This window comes from Lissotriton vulgaris, unplaced genomic scaffold, assembly GCF_964263255.1.
Source record: "Lissotriton vulgaris unplaced genomic scaffold, aLisVul1.2 SCAFFOLD_292, whole genome shotgun sequence".
Classification (NCBI taxonomy): domain Eukaryota; kingdom Metazoa; phylum Chordata; class Amphibia; order Caudata; family Salamandridae; genus Lissotriton; species Lissotriton vulgaris.
Window position 1 is genome coordinate 1332450 of NW_028249215.1, and position 21169 is coordinate 1353618.

The 21169-nt window shown below is 48.5% G+C and overlaps 1 protein-coding gene across 2 annotated transcripts in view; it reads right to left on the minus strand.

Annotated features, from left to right (window-relative positions):
- The window catches only part of LOC147663659 (GRB2-associated-binding protein 2-like), a 504795-nt gene extending 502684 nt beyond the window's left edge, over positions 1–2111 (minus strand). Inside the window, exon 1 of one of the 2 annotated variants that reach the window (XM_086950289.1) lies at positions 1665–2073. In XM_086950289.1, the coding sequence (XP_086806415.1) occupies positions 1665–1736 (72 nt within the window). In that variant the 5' untranslated portion in view covers positions 1737–2073. Of the gene's footprint in view, positions 1–1664 lie in introns of both variants that reach the window. The other variant, XM_086950288.1, reaches the window with a different exon arrangement.
- Between the last annotated feature and the right edge of the window lie 19058 nt (positions 2112–21169).

A 21169-nucleotide genomic window follows, 5' to 3' on the forward strand; every position in this document is an offset into this window, starting at 1 on the left:
CACTGTCAGTTATGCATATTGAGGGCTGTGTGCACTGGCAGTGTGCATATTGACGGCTGTGTGCACTGTCAGTGTGCATATTGAGGGCTGTGTGCACTGTCAGTGGTGCATATTGAGGGCTGTGTGCACTGGCAGTGGTGCACATTGAGGGCTGTGTGCACTGTCAGTTATGCATATTGAGGGTTGTGTGCTCTGTCAGTGGTGCATATTGAGGGCTGTGTGCACTGTCAGTTATGCATATTGAGGGCTGTGTGCACTGTCAGTGGTGCATATTGAGGGCTGTGTGCACTGTCAGTTATGCATATTGAGGGCTGTGTGCACTGTCAGTTATGCATATTGAGGGCTGTGTGCACTGTCAGTGGTGCATATTGAGGGCTGTGTGCACTGTCAGTTATGCATATTGAGGGATGTGTGCACTGTCAGTGGTGCATATTGAGGGCTGTGTGCACTGTCAGTTATGCATATTGAGGGCTGTGTGCACTGGCAGTGGTGCATATTGAGGGCTGTGTGCACTGGCAGTGGTGCATATTGAGGACTGTGTGCACTTGCAGTGGTGCATATTGAGGGCTGTGTGCACTGTCAGTTATGCATATTGAGGGCTGTGTGCACTGGCAGTGGTGCATTTTGAGGGCTGTGTGCACTGTCAGTTGTACATATTGAGGGTTGTGTGCACTGGCAGTAGTGCTCGCTGAGGGCTGTGAACGACTAGCGTGACAGTCTGAGGACCTATCAGCTGTAACGCATGGAGATGTGTGCACTCAGTACTGCATCTAGAGTTTCATGCACAGTCAGTGCACTGACCAAGCCATACACCGAGGGGCGTCTGCAGAACCGGCTCTGCAGACTGACAGCTGTATTCATTGCACGCTGAGGGTTGCATGCCCCCTTACTCCCCCCACTGATGGATTCATGCACTGCACTTGACCATATTGAGGGGTGTGCGGGGTTTCAACTGCACAACCGAAGCTGCACGTGCTGTCAGCAGTACACTCTGCGAGGGGCTGCGCGCACTGTCAGCTGCGTACTCAGGGATGCACGCACCAAGGGCTGCGCGTACTATCATTGTCACACTGAGGGCTGCGCCCACCGTCAGCTGCATGCACCAAGGGCTGGGCAATCATTGTCACACGGAGGGCTGCGCACACTGTCAGCTGCACACACTGAGGGCTGCGCACCCATTGTCACACACTGAGGGAGCGCGCACTGTCAGCTACACACACACTGAGGGCTGCGCGCAGTCAGCTGCGCACACACTGAGGGCTGCGCGCACTGTCAGCGCCGCCGCACACGCCGGCTCCTTGTTTGCCTCCCCGAGCTGTGCACCTGGCTGGCTGGCTGGCAGGTGCACACCGCCGCCTCCTCTGTTGTGTTCCTGGTTACAGACCATCAGCGGAGAGAGCGCTTCACTAACACAATCCCCTGCACACTAGGGGCAGCGGCACCCCCCAAGAACAGACACCTGACGACCAGATCCAGGGGACGCGCCCCACGAGTCCGCCAAAGTGCAAGGCAAGCTCCACAGACCAGCCCTCGGCATCCGACCGAACATACCACCAACACCTCTCCGCCACCGACCCCTCTCTGAAAGCCAGATGAAAACTCAGTCCCCCACAGACCGGTGTCCTCACCGGCTGCAGAAACCACGCGCCACCAGCACTACTTACATATCTCCGCAACTTTTTCTCCGGCGGGGACTTTCGCAGCCACCCCGAGCAGATCACCTCCCCTCCGCTCATGGTGCAGGCTCCGTGGTGCGTGCTGCTCCCCTTAACAATCCACAGGCATCCGACGAGGCTTTGGGGTGACACAAAAGGGGTCCTTCCTTCCGTTTAGTGTCAGTCCTGCAATCCACCCATTCGGCTCCACACCGCAGCCTCCTGCGCTCCCTGGGTGCAGCCGGCACCGCTGCTGTCAGATCCAGCCACCCTGGTGGCTCCGTGCGCCGCGCCCTGCAGACAGCCCAGCGCTGCACCGGCCCCTCCCGGGGGGGTTCTCCCTCGGGTTTTATTTTTACGCGCAGCGCTGGCCTCTGACAGCGCTGCCGAATACTGTCTCCTCTTGTCTGGCACTTTCAGCCCCCAGCTGCCGCTGGAAGCAGGAAACGGCTCCTCTGTTTCTCAGGCACGGGCTCCGCACACACCACACCCACAGCCAGCCCGGGGAGGCCGGAGCGAGAGGCTCTTAAAGACACAAACACGCGCAGGGCTGCGTCCCTGGGGTGCCTTGCGCAGGGCGGACCCCATCCCGTGGGACTTAGCGCAGGGCGGACCCCGTCTTGAAGGACTCTGCGCCTGCTCTTTACGCTGTTCCCTGGAAATATCCATATATATTTCCTCTTAGATAACAGGCGCCCTCCCTCTGTGGAAACGCTACCATTATATAAGCACGGAACTGCGGGCAAATTAATATTTCTAGGAATTTTACAAAGGTTTTAATGCATTATTTCTGTTGGATTGGGCGAAATGAGAGATGCGTAAACGTGCGAGGAGGCTTACAAGATGCACCTTGTTGCCAGCCAAGGGATATCAATTAGCAATTCAGTGCATTGTGGGATTTGTAGTCTTCATCCAGGCCCATCCAACCGGCTCGACAAGCGCTCAGAAAACAATGATTTGCTCAGGAATCACAAGGCTGGACATTTTGTGTGTCTTTGCCCTTGAGACACCTCCTAACCCTGGCTGGAGGGGCAAGCAGCATAGGAATGAAGCCAGGAAGCGACAGCTGCCCCGTTTCCCAGGTCCATGAGTGATGGGCTGCTCCAGTCTACGTTTTTACCTTTAAATTCTGGGACTTGCTCTCCTATTTTATCATGAAGTATACATGATTGCAAATCGCCGAGTCCAAATAAAACACCTGGCCTGGAGCATCACCTCACCTTTCTTTCTGTCTGTTCCCATGAAGCTCCTCTTTACTTTATCCCCAAATATGACTCAATCTCCAAGGAAATTCGCAGACTCCACTGGCTTCCAGTGGCTGAGCGAATTGAGTTTAAGGCTCTCTGCTTAGCATTTAAAGCTCTGAACAACACAGGACCTTTATCTCTTAAAAATCTATTTTTCTGGTACCAACCGTCCAGACAGTTGCGGTCCTCAGGCGCAAGACTGATGAAAGTACCAAGAATACACACCACAGGTTGGGGCGGCCGAAGACTTTTTTACTGTACCGCAAAACTGTGGAGCACGCTACCAGCCGAGCTCAGCGGAGCTGCCTCCCTCACTATTTTTTAGAAAAACGTTAAAAACATGGCTTTTCCAGAAATGATTTCCCGTGGGGAATACTGCAGTCAATAGCGCCAAGACACCTCCGGGTATTTGTGCACTCAATAAGTCTCATTAACCCCTTCGCTGCGGCGGGAGGGCCGAGCGGCGCTCGCATGCTCATGATGGAGCCGCTCCGTCACGAGCCGCGGTTGAGCTGTGCTCATGACGGAGCGATTCCGTCATGGCCCCGCCCGCTCAATGGAACGTCCAGCGCAGGCGCGGAATTCGCGCCGCGCAGGCGCGCCGAGCGGGCCATGACGGAACCGCTCCGTCAAGAGCACAGCTCAACCGAGGCTCATGACGGAGCGGCTCCGTCATGAGCATAGAAGGGGTTAACATTAACATTATCTACCTGGGCATGTCTTAGTCAGTCCCTAAGGGCTCATATCACACTTGTGCCTAGATTCATGGATGCTTCACCAAATGCGCTTGGGCTGGGCCTTTGAGGGTCTCCTCAGACCGCTTATTAGGGGTGAGGGCACTCTCTTCCATTAAAAGAGCATTTTTTTTACAAAGGAATCTTCTCTGCAAACAGGAGAGCTCAAAGAGAGGCCACACCCCAAAACTATTTAGAGTCAATAAAGACAGTGACGCTCTTCTGTTTAGCTAAAGTTCAAGCACCAGGGACAGCAGCGAGTTCAATGACCTGACAAGAGTGCGCTTGAGGTAAACATCGACTCCTGTTTTGTGTTTCATATCTCGCCACCAATGTCCCATCATTGCGTCTCAGGAAAGACCCATCAACATTAAACACAATCTCACAATTATTCAAAGGTCCACCAGTGAATGTCAATAGAAGGTAGTAACTTGGGCAGTGGTGAAGATACAATTGTGGTTCTTTGTTGTGAGAGGTGTGGCACAATGAGGCAGGATATAACACTGCACCTTAGTAGTATAATAAAGGAGGCACACAAGAAAGGGACCTCTGTCATACCTTGACAACTTGCACATTGAAAAGTGTGTGTTTGCAGTTAATAATAAAGTAATAACAGGCGCAGCAACAGGAAGTGGTGAGCCTTGCAATTTCTTTTTGTACATTTCAAAGTTGTGGGCAGCGGCTGCCACACCCTGCAAACATGGAGGTAGCCCAGCTGCTACAGCATCAAGAGCGGCAGAAAAATAAGCAATATGTTTTTTCAATCACAATGGTCGCACATTAACACTCTGACACCCAAAAGCTATCTTTCATAGCAATGCAGTGTAAAAGGCTCTGAATAATCAGGCAGACGTAGAACAGGTGCTGCAGCCAGCTCCAAGAAATCTGACTGGTGATCGAGTGCTGTATGAAACCCTATAACAAAACATAACATAACATAACATAACATAACATAACATAACATAACATAACATAACATAACATAACATAACATGACATGACATGACATGACATGACATGACATTGAACCTTTCAACAGTTACATTCATGCTGTCATCCTTGCAGAGGACAATAACAAGAGCATGCCTGGGACCACCTGTGTTCAGAAGGAACAGTAGCGTTCCATGCTCTCTCCATCAATGTATTAACATCACACTCGGACTACTGTTGAGCATCCTCGCCTCTTCTATCTTTCAGAGTCTTTCAATCTCAGGATGATCTGGAGAGGTTGTCTGTGATTCATGTGGCATGTGAACGGCAGCCACAGGACCTCAGAAGTCTGCTCAGTGTGCAGGATGTCAAAGTTTAGCATTTTCTTTAAATATTTTTTATTGTTGCTGTCATATATAATAAACAATACAGATACATTGTAAAGTAATCCAAGGAAACACATGGAGCTGATGGATGGAGCACTGAAACTTTTCAGACACACTCCGTCACAGATCTGCGTTGAATCCATCATCGTTCTTTAGCTCACCCCGCCACCCCAGTTCAGACCCAGCCATATGCAAATCTTTCTTGACCCTGTTCCTTAAGGGAACAGTCCATCCCGAACTGCCAAGCCAGGTCTTTCCTGGATCGGAAACAAGCATCCTGGGACTGGTTTCGGGATAACACCCCTCATCAGCCATACTAGCTTGAATACAGTGACTCACATCTGGACATACCCTGCCAACTTAGGGCGAACAAAGCAAACACAAGGAGATGATGGATAGAGTGCTGAAACTTTTCAGACACTCACCCCCAGACACAAATCTGGGTTGAATCCATCATCATTCTTTAGCTTACTTCTCCCTAAGTTGGCAGGGTATGCCCAGACGTGGGTCCCTTGGTCACTTACCACAAAACCGACCTTTAGAGTACAAATCAACCCAGTGTTTTTTCTCTGCAGTTCCATCTTGTAAAGTTATCTGATAAAGACGCTGGAGGAACAATCACATTGGCAAAGTTACAGACACACAAGGTCACTGGTTACATTTCCTTGGTGTTCTTTACACAGCTGTAGTTTAGGAGATGCACCATACATTTACACAATGAGGCAGCACTTACTAATTAGCCTGTAGGAAGTGGGTAGAAGTGTTGCACAAAATGGTGGCCGTCTCTTGGATAAATATGCAGGGCAGAATTAATTCTGCCTGATGCTCATTTCACAGAAATAAAACCTCAACTGGAAGCACTTACAGATATGAACAAAACAGGAGCTCGAGTTGAAGCTCCACTTCTGTAAAGTACTAATCGTCCTAACTTCGTGCGCATGGCCAAGGCAAAGCAAGTGTGTTTTCTCTGCAGTTCCCCCATGAAAAGTTATCTGTAATCCATGCTGGAGGTGTTTGCATCCTTGCTTTTTTCGAGCACAATATCTCATGTAGTGACTGTGACCAGGGGGTTCTTTCTTGTCATCTGCTGTTGAGAGCAGAGTACGTGGTTCTCCCATTTAAACACCCTAAGTAATGCCCAAAATCCATAGCACCACTCACACACCCACTCACAGATACAGAGCCACTCACACACCCACTCAATGACCCATTGTGCCACTCATAGACCCAGTCACAGACCCACACAGGCACTCACACGCCACTTGCAGACCCACACAGGCACTCACACACCCAATCACAGACCCAAACAGGCCCTCACAAACCCACTCATACACCCACTCACAGACCCACTAACGCACTAATAGACCCACTCACACACCAACTCACACACTCACATACTCACTAACGGATCCACATAGACACTTACACACCCACACAGGCACTCACGCACCCACTTTCAAAGGTTATAGATCACAGTAAGGAAATACAATTTAAAAGACCTTAGAAATTCAGTGAAAATAACCAAGGTTACAGGGACATTATAGTTAGGCTCAGATTTCCCTCATACAAAACCAGTGAAACTCAGTAATTATAGTTACCTGCCCTAACTATAACTTACACCCCTGCAATGCACTGCTTATGACCTCACAGATGACATCACTCATGACATGGTCAGTGACATCACTGATTTTCTGTTTTGGGTAAACAGATTTTTTATTGAGTTTTCTGATAGACCATAAAGTACATTAGCACTGCAAACTACCTACATTTATCTAAATTCTACAATGGCTTACAGGTACACTCCATCTGAGTTCAAAGTTCCCAATTGTATAAACCAGCACCTTGACTTCCAGTGCCCCCCTAGGAAGGGGTTATTAATTGACTGGACATCAGTGCAATTGTTCACTCCCTTTAGGCCCTGTAATCACTACTCATATTTAGAAACTAACCCCAACAGTTCCCCCCACCCTACCCACCCACCCAGGCGTGTCACGTACAGTCAGTCTTCTATCTATCTGATCTGAGGATATTCTACTCCTGGTTTTAATGGCTACTTCAGTGACATCACTGATGATATCTCAAATGACATAATTGATGACATCAATGATTACATCATCCAAATAACTACTCACACACTGTTATGGCTGTCTTTTTGCTAGCTCTCTGGAGAAGGAGAATGATGGAGAGTGACTCCAGCCTATCACCCCCATAGCATAGGGATTAGGCCGATAGACAGGGACCCTGTCATATATATATAAAGGCATTTGCGTGTTATTTCCCTTAGAGTAAGGCTTATGAATTTAAGTGAGGGGTTAGATATATAAGTATTAGTCATGATTCACTCATTTGCTAACATGCCGATCTGTTTTTCATGGAGCTACGCATATTATGGGCTCCGTAGGCCTTAAACGAGACAGACTCCATTTTGCTTTCTGCCCGGTAGCTCGAGAAGGCTTTCTAGGTCAAGTGTAATGTTTTAGTTTCAAGCTGTTGTTCGCTTGGAGAGAACCGGTTCAGGCTGACCCTTATCGAAGGAATGTATTTTTCTCCACTCCGAAGACACAACTTCAGGCTGGCCAGCTGGGAAAGTGTCCTTGGTACGGGGAGGTACAAGAATTTGGTGGGCGGCAGGTTACTGGCCGTGAATTTCCATGAAGGAACGGGCTTTGATATTAGCGAAGGTGTTAGTCTTTTTGTCAGTTAGTCCATAGGCGGCATCTAGCCGTTAGCATCTCTGCCATTATTCATTTTCATGGTGGACGAGTCGCCATCTTTGAAGTCGGAGAAAGATTTAAGACCGAAACTCTCTGAGATAGACTGAACGAGAAGTAGCGCGGAGCGCACTGATACAGAGAGAGAGAGACGGTAGTTAATAAACAGCAAGGTTCCGAGGTCCTGAGGGAGAGCAGACGAGGTTGAGCCTAGCGGTGCAGACGTGTACTTGTGACGGCTGAGGGTGACTGCAAGGCGAGCCGGGACCCAGAGACGAGACAGGAGCCTAGATGACTGCCGAGTCCAGACTTCCCATTAACCAGGTGATGTCCGCCCAATTCCTGTAGTACGCGCACTTTAATCTTTATCTTTTATTCCCTTTGCAAATGTAATGCTGCATAGTAATGTGATTTATGTCTATTGTTAATAAATATCCTAATTCATATAGAATTATTGTGTACCTGGTGCTTATGTTCAATCTTGGTAAACTGCATTTCTAGTTGAGCGCTATTTAGGTGAACGGATGAGAAATCCCGATCAGGTAAATGGTGATCGAATAAAGAGGGAGTGAGTGGACCTTTGATGCCAAGAGCAAGAAGTACACTATACAATCTGGACCCATATTCAAAGTTGTTATTTTAGTTCTGTCCCAAGTAGATTGCTGAGATATCGTCCCAATAATGGTTCATAGGAATGTGGTCGTCGTTGATATGCGGCGTTAATGAGAGCGTTGGGGGGGATACCAACGTGGAAACCCACCGCATTGTGGCTTGAATAAGTGAGAACGCCAGGAAGGACACTGGCGTGTAGTTTCGCAGGATCGCGAACAATTTGGAAAAGGGAGCATTGGGTTCTGCAGGCCCGTGTGTAGACACACCGGATTGTGTGTCAGATCTGCCCTAGGGTAGAACGGTCTGGGTCAGAGTGACCGCGAGGCCAACTGATGTGAATAAGATATTGTAGAAAATCCGTATATGTATATTGTCATTCCCCATTCTTAGGTGCAACCTGTATATTTATCTGTATATCTACTCATTGTGAATACGATCTAAGAAGGGAAGGTGAGTACGTTTTGGCTGGGTCACAGGGGCCCCTGGGGGCTGATCCCATCTAAACAGAAAATCCAGCCATTACATCTGGCGTCACGAACTGTTTACGAAGCCTGTGTGCATTGTGTTGTTTTAATCTCGTTGGTTTGCGCTCGGCTTGTACGTATAAAATTTTGTTTATAATTGTGTATATAATTTGTTGCATATCATTATGTTTGCGAAAAAATCATCGTCGGTTTTCAAATTACCGATCCAGATTCCCGGCTGGGAGTCTACGCCTTACGAGGCCTTGGCCCGTGAGTGGGCTGATTCTACTGGTTTGAGTGAAAATTGGTCTTCATGCTTGGAGCAGGCGGAGCCTGCCGATGTGGTTTTATGCCTACAGAAAGCGCCAGTAGTGAAGGGTGATGAGCTTCCTATTTTAGGACGCAGAGGGTGGATTGTTCTTAATGCATACAGAATATTGCATGAGAGGTTTGTTCAACTACAGAAACAGTTTAAAGATACGGAAGGACAGTGTGTTGAGTTGCAAAATGCGCATACTCTATTGCGTTGTCAAAATAAACTGCTTGCCGACAAACTTGAAACATATCAGACCATTGCCGAAAGAGCTGCGGTCCGTATTGCACGATATAAATATAAACATCGTCGTGGGCGCGTGTCTTCCCGCAAAGTGCGTATGATTGTAGCAAAAGCTGGAATGGATTGGAACCCCGATGAGTGGGACGGTAATATCTGGGATTCTCATACTTCTGACTCCTCGGCAGAGGAGGGTGACAAGCGCGAGTCTTCTCGCTCCGGACGTGATTGTAAATCTGCTTCATGCATTGATTTGACTCCCGATTGTGACCGTGCTCGTTCTTCCCGTGCGGATGACGTAGCTTGCCCTGATTGTTCTGTTAAATCTAAGATGCGGGCTTCCTCGGAAGCTCTTCCCGCAGTTTCTGCTCACCCGATCTTTCGACGGAAATTACAACAAGCCCCTGGTAATCCGGGTGGTATAGCTCTTGACTGTATTGAAGATTTTACTCAGCAGGAGATTAGTGACATCCTGCAACGATTTAAACAACGGCCTGGTGAGACCTTGCTTACCTGGATGGTGCGTCTTTATGAGCTTGGCGCTTCCGGTATTATGCTCGATGCTGTTGATTGCTTACGATTTTGCTCTTTGAGTTCTGATTCTACTATTCAGGACCATTTTCGGAATTATAATGGTAATGCCCAGACTTCTTTGCTCCAGCTTGCGTCTGATGGCTGTAATCATAAATATCCAACTGAGTCTGATTGGCCCTCTGATGAAAAGCCGTGGTATACTCTGCGCGATGCGTCGCAACGTTTAAAGGAAGAAGTCATGAAAACGTGTATCTTCCTTAGTACTGCTGACAGGTTATTGGATGGTCTTTTAACATCTTCTGTGCGTAACCGCATTATACGTACTTCTCCTGTTGCTTACAAGCAGGTCATGATGACATTATTGATTAACCAAACTGGCAATCCTTTGTCTGCTGTGCTCGAGTCTGTTCGTCAGCTTGGTGAGCTGGGTGAATGGTTTAAACCTGAAAGACAATCCCGACCTGAGGGTCGTACTGGTGGGGACTATAAGTTCTCTAGACGTGACATGTTTCTTGCTCTCATTGCTGATGGTGTCAAAAGGGAAGAAATTGATGGCGAACCTAATAATATCCTATGGGATATGTTTCGTAAGCGTGGGTTGGATCGAAAGGAGGGTGCCCGTCGTGTGCGAAAGAATGAGTATGATCGTGGTTCGGATGACAGTGGTGATGAGAGACGACGTGTGAATTCTGATCGCCGTGATGATCGGCGCCATGAACGTGGTGGTTCCCCCCGTCGTAATGATGGGAGGGGGAGAGAGGATGATCGTGAGAGGGGAAGAGATGATCGTGGCTCTAGCAGACGTAGAGATGCAAGGAGTTATTCCCCTGACGTAAGAAAGAGGGAGGATCGTAACAGGCTCTCTGACCGTAATTCTCAACTTTTCGAACCTGACACTAATCCGTTTCGTACTGGAGACGGATATGAACAAGAAATTCTGATACCCAAGAAAACTGAGAACATTTACCCTGATCTGTCTTGGTTGACGGAACGCAGGAAAAATGACTAGGAAATAGGTCAAGCTCCGGTACGCAGGTGGGCCCACAGAGATTACAGACCCTATGTAGATATTGAGATTTTTTGGAAACATCGTAATATCCAAAGGGCCCGAGCGTTAGTTGATACTGGGGCGGAGGCCACTTTAATTCATGGTAAGTCAAGAAAATTTCATGGACAGTCTTTCACAATTACCGGTCTGGGTGGTAAAGAAACACCCGCAGTTCAAACTGCACTTGAAATTAAAATTGGTAGGATTCCTCGTAGAGAATACTCTGTGTTGGTTGTGCCACTTTTGGAATACATTATTGGAATTGACATTTTGAAAGGTATGACTTTGCATTTGGATGATGGTTACTATCAATTTGGTACTAGACAGTACATTTCGACCAGACCCGTACGGGTTGGCCGTTTACGCATGCCACCTATTAAGATCCCTTTGGCTACGAAAGTGATTTCTCAGAAACAATATCGCATCCCAGGTGGTCATGAAGAAATTACAGCTACGATTCAGGATTTGGTTGACGTGGGAGTCATTACTCCGGTCACATCTGCTTGGAATAATCCTGTTTGGCCCGTGCGCAAAAGTGACAACTCTTGGCGCATGACTGTTGATTATCGAGAATTGAACAAACATACACCTAAATTGACTGTTGCAGTGCCTGACATTGTTACACTGATTGAGAGAATTCAAAAGCATCCAGGTACGTGGTATGCTTCTATTGATATTGCTAATGCATTCTTTTCAATTCCGATTGCCCCCGAATGCCAGGAACAATTCAGTTTTACATGGAATGGACGTCAAATGACGTTCCGGAGTCTTCCTCAAGGCTATGTACATAGTCCTACGATCTGTCACCGGCTGGTGGCGGAACATTTATCTGAAGTGCCCACGATTCCACAAGTTCAGATTTGTCATTATATTGACGACATTTTGATTCAAGGTGAAACGCAAGACCAGGTACAAACCCATTTGGATCAGATCATTGATTGTTTGCGAGCAAAAGGTTGGGAAATTAATCCTGACAAATTACAAACTCCATCCCAAGCTGTAAAATTTCTAGGAATTAATTGGCATGAGGGTCACAGAGAGGTGATTCCACAAGTTAAACGAAAAATACTTGATTTTGCTGTTCCCAGAAATAGGAAAGAGGCGCAATCCTTTATCGGATTGTTTGGATTTTGGCGTCAGCATATTCCCCATTTGAGTCAGATCTTGGCTCCATTGTATCGAGTCACTCGTAAAAAGAATGCGTTTGAATGGGGTGAACCTCAACAGACTGCTTTTAATTTGGCTAAAGAAGCTATTCAGTATGCTTTGGATTTGTGGCCTGTGAGTGATGGTGATGTGGATTTGAATGTGTCCGTGGAAGGCCTGTATGCCAATTGGAGTTTATGGCAAAAGCAGGGCAGACAAAAAGTGCCATTAGGTTTTTGGACCAAGAAGTTACCGGAAGCTGGTGAGCGATACTCACCTTTTGAAAAACAGTTGCTTGCTTGTTACTGGGCTCTGGTGGATACCGAGCAATTGACTTTAGGCCATGCTGTAATTTTGAGGCCTGAAATACCCATTATGCAGTGGGTTTTGAGTTCACCGAAGTCCCATCGAATTGGACATGCTCAGGAGGCTAGCGTGATTAAATGGAAATGGTACATTCAGGACAGGGCACGTGTGGGTCCGAAAGGTGTGGCGGTTTTACATGAGCGAGTGGCGCAGGCGCCCTCCAATGAGGCTGAAAGTGAGTGTTCGGTTCCCGTCGTACAGGAGTCTCCCGTGAAGTGGGGTAAATCATTTGATGATCTGTCCGCGGAGGATAGAAAACATGTGTGGTTTACGGATGGTTCTGCGAAGTTCATTGGTGACAAAAGACATTGGAAAGCTGTCTCCTATAATCCGATTACACAGAAATTGTTAAGCACAACTGGAGACGGTAAGAGTAGTCAATATGCTGAACTCTATGCGGTTTACCAAGTTTTGAAACAGGAATTACCAGGTACATGTCACATTTTCACTGATTCTTGGTCCACTGCAAATGGACTAGCGGTGTGGCTGCCGACATGGCATTCGCATAATTGGGAATTGCATTCTAAGGAGTTGTGGGGTAAAGAGTTGTGGCAAGATATTTGGGAACTGCTTCCGCAGAGTACTGTAACAATCTTTCACGTGGATGCTCATACTCCAATCGACTCCCTTGACAAATTTTTCCATAACATTGCAGATGAACAGTCTAAAATTTCTGAGGCAGTGGTTGACATGCAAGATTCTGATTTGGCGGGATTGGCGAAATGGGCCCATCAGAAAGCAGGACATTTTGGAGAGAAAGCCACTAACAGGTGGGCTGCTGATAGAGGAATTCATATTCCCTTTTCTTTAATTAAAGATGCCATTCTACATTGTCCCATTTGCCAGCATTCTAGAAAGAAAGAGGTGCCTCAAATTGTTCGAGGCCACTTACATCGAGGTAAATTGCCCGCCCAAATTTGGCAGATTGATTATATTGGTCCGCTCCCCATGAGCAGAAATTGTCAATACATTTGTACAGTGGTTGATACTTATAGTGGCCTTTTGGTCGCTTTCCCTTGCAAGAATGCTACCCAAGTGAATACAATTAAAACCCTGGAGCTCATTATTTTGTACTATGGTGTCCCATTCCAGATTCAATCAGACAATGCATCCCACTTTCGTGGAAGATTGGTGCAGGAATTCTGTATAGAGAATAATATAGACTGGGTGTTTCATATTCCATATTATCCACAAGCTTCAGGACTGATTGAGAGAATGAATGGCTTGTTGAAAGAACAGTTGCGCAAGTTGACTGATGACCGTTACAGCCAGTGGAGAGATGTCCTACTTCAAGCCTTACTGATTTTAAATAATCGTCCTTTGTTACATGCTGAATCTCCTTTGATGCGTTTGTTTCCTCCACATGTTGATGCAAAACCTAATTCTGTTGCGACCACTGTCACATATTGGGAAATTACCCCCGGTGCTTTGGCTCCATGTAGAGCAACCCCAGGTTCCGCAGGCCTCGACCTGCATGCATTAAATGATGCACACTTCCCAGGAAAAGATCGAATCATTGTTGAAACTGGCATTGGTGTCTCTATACCTGCCGGTAGTTTTGGATTAATTGCCCCTAGATCTGGCCTGGCCCTGAAAGGTGTACAAGTACTCGGAGGAGTGATTGACAGTGATTATCAGGGAGAGATTAAGGTTCTCTTGCTTAATAGCAGTGAGACTGACTTATTGATCAAAAAGTCTGACCGTGTTGCTCAGTTACTGATTATGCCTGTCTTCAGTGGTGAGATCAAGAAAGGCTCTGCCCCAACGTTGCTAACTGTGCGAGGACAAAAAGGCTTCGGATCGTCTGATCTTCCTGGAGCTAAAATATGGGTGCAATCGCCTAAAAATCCTCCTGAACAGGCTGATATTATTGCGACCGGTCATGACAACACCGTTTTGGTGATGAAGCCAGGGAAAGATGGCTGGGAAGCTGTCCCAGCTGATAAATGTTACTTACGAGAATGATTAAGGCCTGTGTTTGTATTCTTTCAGACCATTCTTTGGATTGCTGCTGCAGGATGTGTCGGCGTTGGACTCCTTTTGGCTTGCTACGCCGGGAGAGGAGAGGATCCACCGACGCCGAGTGATGGGATAATAAGAGCCGCGCGGTCCGCGTGGCGCACCTCTTCAAATTTTTGGATCACACTCGCGAAGCGGGTGACGAACTCTCCGCATTTTTGCCTCACTCCTATGAAGAGTGTTACTGACATTTTAGCGACCTGCTTGGTGGCTGTCCCTGCATCTACTGAAACTTTGCACCATGTGTTTAATGTATCCAATGCCCGACCTAATGTTATTCTGGGCGATTTCGCGGCCCATGAATTTTGTCCCTCATGTACTCTTCTTCCAGACCTTGATGTCCCTATTAATTCCAGAATTACTACTTTTAATATTACCCCTGGTGACCTTTGTTTTATAATGACCTGCAATCCTAAGGCCATTTCTGAGTGTCTGCGGTTGAAACTCCAAGCCGCTACTACTTTTTCATTTCATCAACGTTTGTTATGTTCAAAGAGACTTCCTAATTCATGCCTTTCAGTGAAAAACAATATGACCTGTAAAAGTTTAGTTGTAGCCACTAGCCATTATCGTTCAATGTTATTACCAGCTGGATGGCTCTTTTCCTGCGGGAATTCATCTTGGCCCTATATTCCTGCGAATATTTCTGGTGGCCCATGTGCCATCACTAGATTAAGTTTGCTAATGTTTTCTTCACATCCTCCTTCCCATTCTCGTATTGTTCGAGACTCTATGTCATTACATGAAGATTGTGATTCCTCTGTTCATCTTTTTTCCAGATCAGAATATCTTGGTTTAGCTTTTTCTATTATTGGTGTTCCGGCATTGGCCGTTTATAATGCCAAAACAATCGGCAAAATGGCCTGCTGGATGGTGAAGTCAATCAACCAAACGTCTACTGTTTTATCTGATTTATTATTAGATTCCCAAGGTGAACGTAGAGCTATTTTGCAAAACCGTGCAGCAATCGATTATTTGTTGTTAAAACATGGGCATGAGTGCTCTGAATTTGAAGGTCTATGTTGTTTTAATTTATCTGACCATTCTAAAGATATCCAATCCCATATTAATAAACTCCACGACTTGACTGCAGAAATTAGAGAACATATAGATCAGGGTTTCTTTGACTGGCTTTTTAACTGGCTCCCTGACATGCATTTTTTACGACAAATTTTGGGAGGGGTTATTGTTGCTGTTTGTATCCTTATAGCAATTTGTTGCTTTATTCAGTGTATCCCTTCCCTACTACAATTTTTTAGGCTTATTAAGGGTCGTAGATCAGTTAGTTTTGTTTCATATTATTCGTCTACTGACGTTAGTTCCATTTAGTTTGTGGTTAATAGACTGGAGTCAAGGGGTGTAATGTTATGGCTGTCTTTTTGCTAGCTCTCTGGAGAAGGAGAATGATGGAGAGTGACTCCAGCCTATCACCCCCATAGCATAGGGATTAGGCCGATAGACAGGGACCCTGTCATATATATATAAAGGCATTTGCGTGTTATTTCCCTTAGAGTAAGGCTTATGAATTTAAGTGAGGGGTTAGATATATAAGTATTAGTCATGATTCACTCATTTGCTAACATGCCGATCTGCTTTTCATGGAGCTACGCATATTATGGGCTCCGTAGGCCTTAAACGAGACAGACTCCATTTTGCTTTCTGCCCGGTAGCTCGAGAAGGCTTTCTAGGTCAAGTGTAATGTTTTAGTTTCAAGCTGTTGTTCGCTTGGAGAGAACCGGTTCAGGCTGACCCTTATCGAAGGAATGTATTTTTCTCCACTCCGAAGACACAACTTCAGGCTGGCCAGCTGGGAAAGTGTCCTTGGTACGGGGAGGTACAAGAATTTGGTGGGCGGCAGGTTACTGGCCGTGAATTTCCATGAAGGAACGGGCTTTGATATTAGCGAAGGTGTTAGTCTTTTTGTCAGTTAGTCCGTAGGCGGCATCTAGCCGTTAGCATCTCTGCCATTATTCATTTTCATGGTGGACGAGTCGCCATCTTTGAAGTCGGAGAAAGATTTAAGACCGAAACTCTCTGAGATAGACTGAACGAGAAGTAGCGCGGAGCGCACTGATACAGAGAGAGAGAGACGGTAGTTAATAAACAGCAAGGTTCCGAGGTCCTGAGGGAGAGCAGACGAGGTTGAGCCTAGCGGTGCAGACGTGTACTTGTGACGGCTGAGGGTGACTGCAAGGCGAGCCGGGACCCAGAGACGAGACAGGAGCCTAGATGACTGCCGAGTCCAGACTTCCCATTAACCAGGTGATGTCCGCCCAATTCCTGTAGTACGCGCACTTTAATCTTTATCTTTTATTCCCTTTGCAAATGTAATGCTGCATAGTAATGTGGTTTATGTCTATTGTTAATAAATATCCTAATTCATATAGAATTATTGTGTACCTGGTGCTTATGTTCAATCTTGGTAAACTGCATTTCTAGTTGAGCGCTATTTAGGTGAACGGATGAGAAATCCCGATCAGGTAAATGGTGATCGAATAAAGAGGGAGTGAGTGGACCTTTGATGCCAAGAGCAAGAAGTACACTATACAATCTGGACCCATATTCAAAGTTGTTATTTTAGTTCTGTCCCAAGTAGATTGCTGAGATATCGTCCCAATAATGGTTCATAGGAATGTGGTCGTCGTTGATATGCGGCGTTAATGAGAGCGTTGGGGGGGATACCAACGTGGAAACCCACCGGATTGTGGCTTGAATAAGTGAGAACGCCAGGAAGGACACTGGCATGTAGTTTCGCAGGATCACGAACAATTTGGAAAAGGGAGCATTGGGTTCTGCAGGCCCGTGTGTAGACACACCGGATTGTGTGTCAGATCTGCCCTAGGGTAGAACGGTCTGGGTCAGAGTGACCGCGAGGCCAACTGATGTGAATAAGATATTGTAGAAAATCCGTATATGTATATTGTCATTCCCCATTCTTAGGTGCAACCTGTATATTTATCTGTATATCTACTCATTGTGAATACGATCTAAGAAGGGAAGGTGAGTACGTTTTGGCTGGGTCACAGGGGCCCCTGGGGTCTGATCCCATCTAAACAGAAAATCCAGCCATTACACACACCCACTTATACTCCTATACAACTACTCATACACCTATTCACCCACTCACACACCCAGTTTAGTTTAGTTTAGATTTGTAGAGCGCCTGGTTACACCAACTGGTGTGTCCCGCGCTATCTGATTAACCACTGATAATTCTCAGAAAAATTGTTGATCTGCAGTTCATAGGTAGTTGTGTATCTAAAAAAAGCCATGTTTTCAGCTTTTTACGGAAGATCTTCTCTAAGGGTTCTTTCCGGAGGGACATAGGTAGTGCATTCCAGCTCTTATCTGCCATATAGCTAAACGATCTTGCGCCCTTACAAGCTCTTTTTATCATAGGGACTTTAACTAAATGTGTTCCGGTAGATCTTAGCTGACCTTTTGGTTCGTATATAGAGAGTGGGTTATGCAAATAGGTAGGGCCTTTCCCTTGCAAGATACGATGGCTAAAACTATCAGGTACATGCATCAATATTGCTTTTTGCGATTCCTTAATAGCGAAAAATAAGGAATCGCAATTAAGGAATTGCAAAATGCAATGCATCGAGAAATCGCTAAATAAATTGCGATTTCTTAATATTCCTTAATTGCGATTCACATTTTGCGAATCGCAATTAACCCTTTCGATGCTGATGACGAGCTGGGCTCGTCATGGTGCACGGTGGTCGTGTGCTGATGACGAGCCCAGCTCGTCATGAGCCCCACCCTCGGGGGAAGCGCTGGCGCTCCCCCCGAGGTTCTCTGATCCTCGTTGTTTTGCTCGGGGCGGCAGCGGAAGAGCTTCCGCTGCCGCCCCCGCCCCCCCCCCGGGAATCCCTGATGACGTCAGCGCGCACAGCGCGCGCTGACATCATCAGGGATTCCCTGCGCTCGGGAAGCCATTTGCTTCCTGCGCGTCTGGAGAGAAGGTGAGTTTCTCGTGTCCGGCGGGGGTTTGGGGCCGCAAAGAGGCATCAGGGGAGAGGAAAGAGATTTTCCTTTCCCCTGAAGTCTCTTTGCAGGGCATTTCTGCCTCACGATCGCGCACAGCGTCGCGATCGTGCGGCGGAAATGCCCCCACTAGCACCAGGGATTGTAAATTTAGCGTTTCGGAAGCGACCCCTTGGGCAAGGGTCGCTTCCAGGTGGGCAGATATTTTCTCGACGATTTTCTGCCCCCCCTGGGGGCAAATCGGCCCGTTATTTCGGCCGTTTTGCCCCCAGGGGGGGCAGAAATAAACCACTGGCATCAGGGATTATTTGTTTTGGCAATGTTTGTTTTGGGAAGCGACCCCTTGGGTAAGGGTCGCTTCCTGGGGGCCATTATTTTGTTGTTTATTTTCTGTCCCCCCTGGGGGCAAATCGGCCTGTTTTTTTTGCCGTTTTGCCCCCGGGGGGGGGGTCCGAAAATGCCCACTAGCACCAGGGATCGTGAAATTAGCTTTTAGGAAGCGACCCCTTGGGCAAGGGTCGCTTCCAGGTGGGCAGCCATTTTATTTTCGATTTTCTGCTGACCCTGGGGGCAAATCGGGCCGTTATTTCGGCCGTTTTGCCCCCGGGGGGGGCAGAAATAAACCACTGGCACCAGGGATTTTTTATTAGTGCATGTTTGTTTTGGGAAGCGACCCCTTGGGTAAGGGTCGCTTCCAGGGGGCCTTGATTTTGTTGTTTATTTTCTGTCCCCCCCCCCTTGGGGCAAATAGGGCCTTTTTTTGCCGTTTTGCCCCGGGGGGGGGGGGGGGCAGAAAATGCCCACTAGCACCAGGGATCTTGAAATTAGCTTTTAGGAAGCGACCCCTTGGGCAAGGGTCGCTTCCAGGTGGGCTGTGATAATATTTTTGTTTTTCTGCCCCCCCGGGGGGCAAATCAGCCCGTTTTTTTAGTTGCTTTGCCCCCAGGTGGGGGCAGAAATTCCCCACTGGCACCAGGGAACTGTTTTGAGGCAATGTATATGTTTTGGAGGCGACCCCTTGGGCAAGGGTCTCTTCCTGGTGGCAAGTAATTGTTTTTGAATTTCTGCCCCCCCTTGGGGCAAATCGGAGTGGTGTTTGCCTGGCGGTGTGTGTAGTGGTGCTTGGCTGGATGGTGTGCGTGGAGTGGTACTTGGCTGTATGTGCACGGAGTGCTGCTTGGCTGGCGGTGTGTGTGGAGTGGCGCATGGCTGGATGGTGTGCGTGGAGCGGTACTTGGCTGTCTGTGCACGGAGTGGTGCTTTGCTTGCGGTGTGCGTGGAGTGGCGCTTTGCTTGCGGTGTGCGTGGAGTGGTGCTTGGCTGGCGGTGTGCGTGGAGTGGCGCTTGCGGTGTGCGTGGAGTGGTGCTTGGCTGGTGGTGTGCGTGGAGTGGTACTTGGCTGTCTGTGCGTGGAGTGGTGCTTGGCTGGCGCTGTGTGTGGACTGGTGCTTGGCTGGCGGTGTGCATGGAGTGGTGCTTGGCTTGCGGTGTGGTGCTTGGCTGGCGGTGTGTGTGGAGTGGCGCTTGGCTGGATGGTGTGCGAGGAGTGGCGCTTGGCTGGATGGTGTGCGTGGAGTGGCGCTTGGCTGGATGGTGTGCGTGGAGTGGTGCTTGGCTTGCGGTGTGCGTGGAGTGGCGCTTGGCTTGCGGTGTGCGTGGAGTGGCGCTTGGCTTGCGGTGTGCGTGGAGTGGCGCTTGGCTGGCGGTGTGGCGCTTGGCTGGCGGTGTGGCGCTTGGCTGGCGGTGTGGCGCTTGGCTGGCGGTGTGGTGCTTGGCTGGCGGTGTGTGTGGAGTGGCGCATGGCTGGATGGTGTGCGTGGAGTAGTACTTGGCTGTCTGTGCACGGAGTGGTGCTTGGCTGGTGGTGTGTGTGGAGTGGACTTTGGCTGGATGGTGTGCGTGGAGTGGCGCTTGGCTGGATGGTGTGCGTGGAGTGGCGCTTGGCTGGATGGTGTGCGTGGAGTGGTGCTTGGCTTGCGGTGTGCGTGGAGTGGTGCTTGGCTTGCGGTGTGCGTGGAGTGGCGCTTGGCTTGCGGTGTGCATGGAGTGGCGCTTGGCTTGCGGTGTGCGTGGAGTGGCGCTTGGCTGGCGGTGTGGTGCTTGGCTGGCGGTGTGGTGCTTGGCTGGCGGTGTGTGTGGAGTGGCGCATGGCTGGATGGTGTGCGTGGAGTAGTACTTGGCTGTCTGTGCACGGAGTGGTGCTTGGCTGGTGGTGTGTGTGGAGTGGCGCTTGGCTGGATGGTGTGCGTGGAGTGGTGCTTGGCTTGCGGTGTGCGTGGAGTGGCGCTTGGCTTCCGGTGTGCGTGGAGTGGCGCTTGGCTTGCGGTGTGCGTGGAGTGGTGCTTGGCTTGCGGTGTGCATGGAGTGGCGCTTGGCTTGCGGTGTGGTGCTTGGCTGGCGGTGTGTGTGGAGTGGCGCATGGCTGGATGGTGTGCGTGGAGTAGTACTTGGCTGTCTGTGCACGGAGTGGTGCTTGGCTGGTGGTGTGTGTGGAGTGGCGCTTGGCTGGATGGTGTGCGTGGAGTGGTGCTTGGCTTGCGGTGTGCGTGGAGTGGTGCTTGGCTTGCGGTGTGCGTGGAGTGGCGCTTGGCTTGCGGTGTGCGTGGAGTGGCGCTTGGCTTGCGGTGTGCGTGGAGTGGTGCTTGGCTTGCGGTGTGCACGGAGTGGCGCTTGGCTTGCGGTGTGGTGCTTGGCTGGCGGTGTGTGTGGAGTGGCGCATGGCTGGATGGTGTGCGTGGAGTAGTACTTGGCTGTCTGTGCACGAAGTGGTGCTT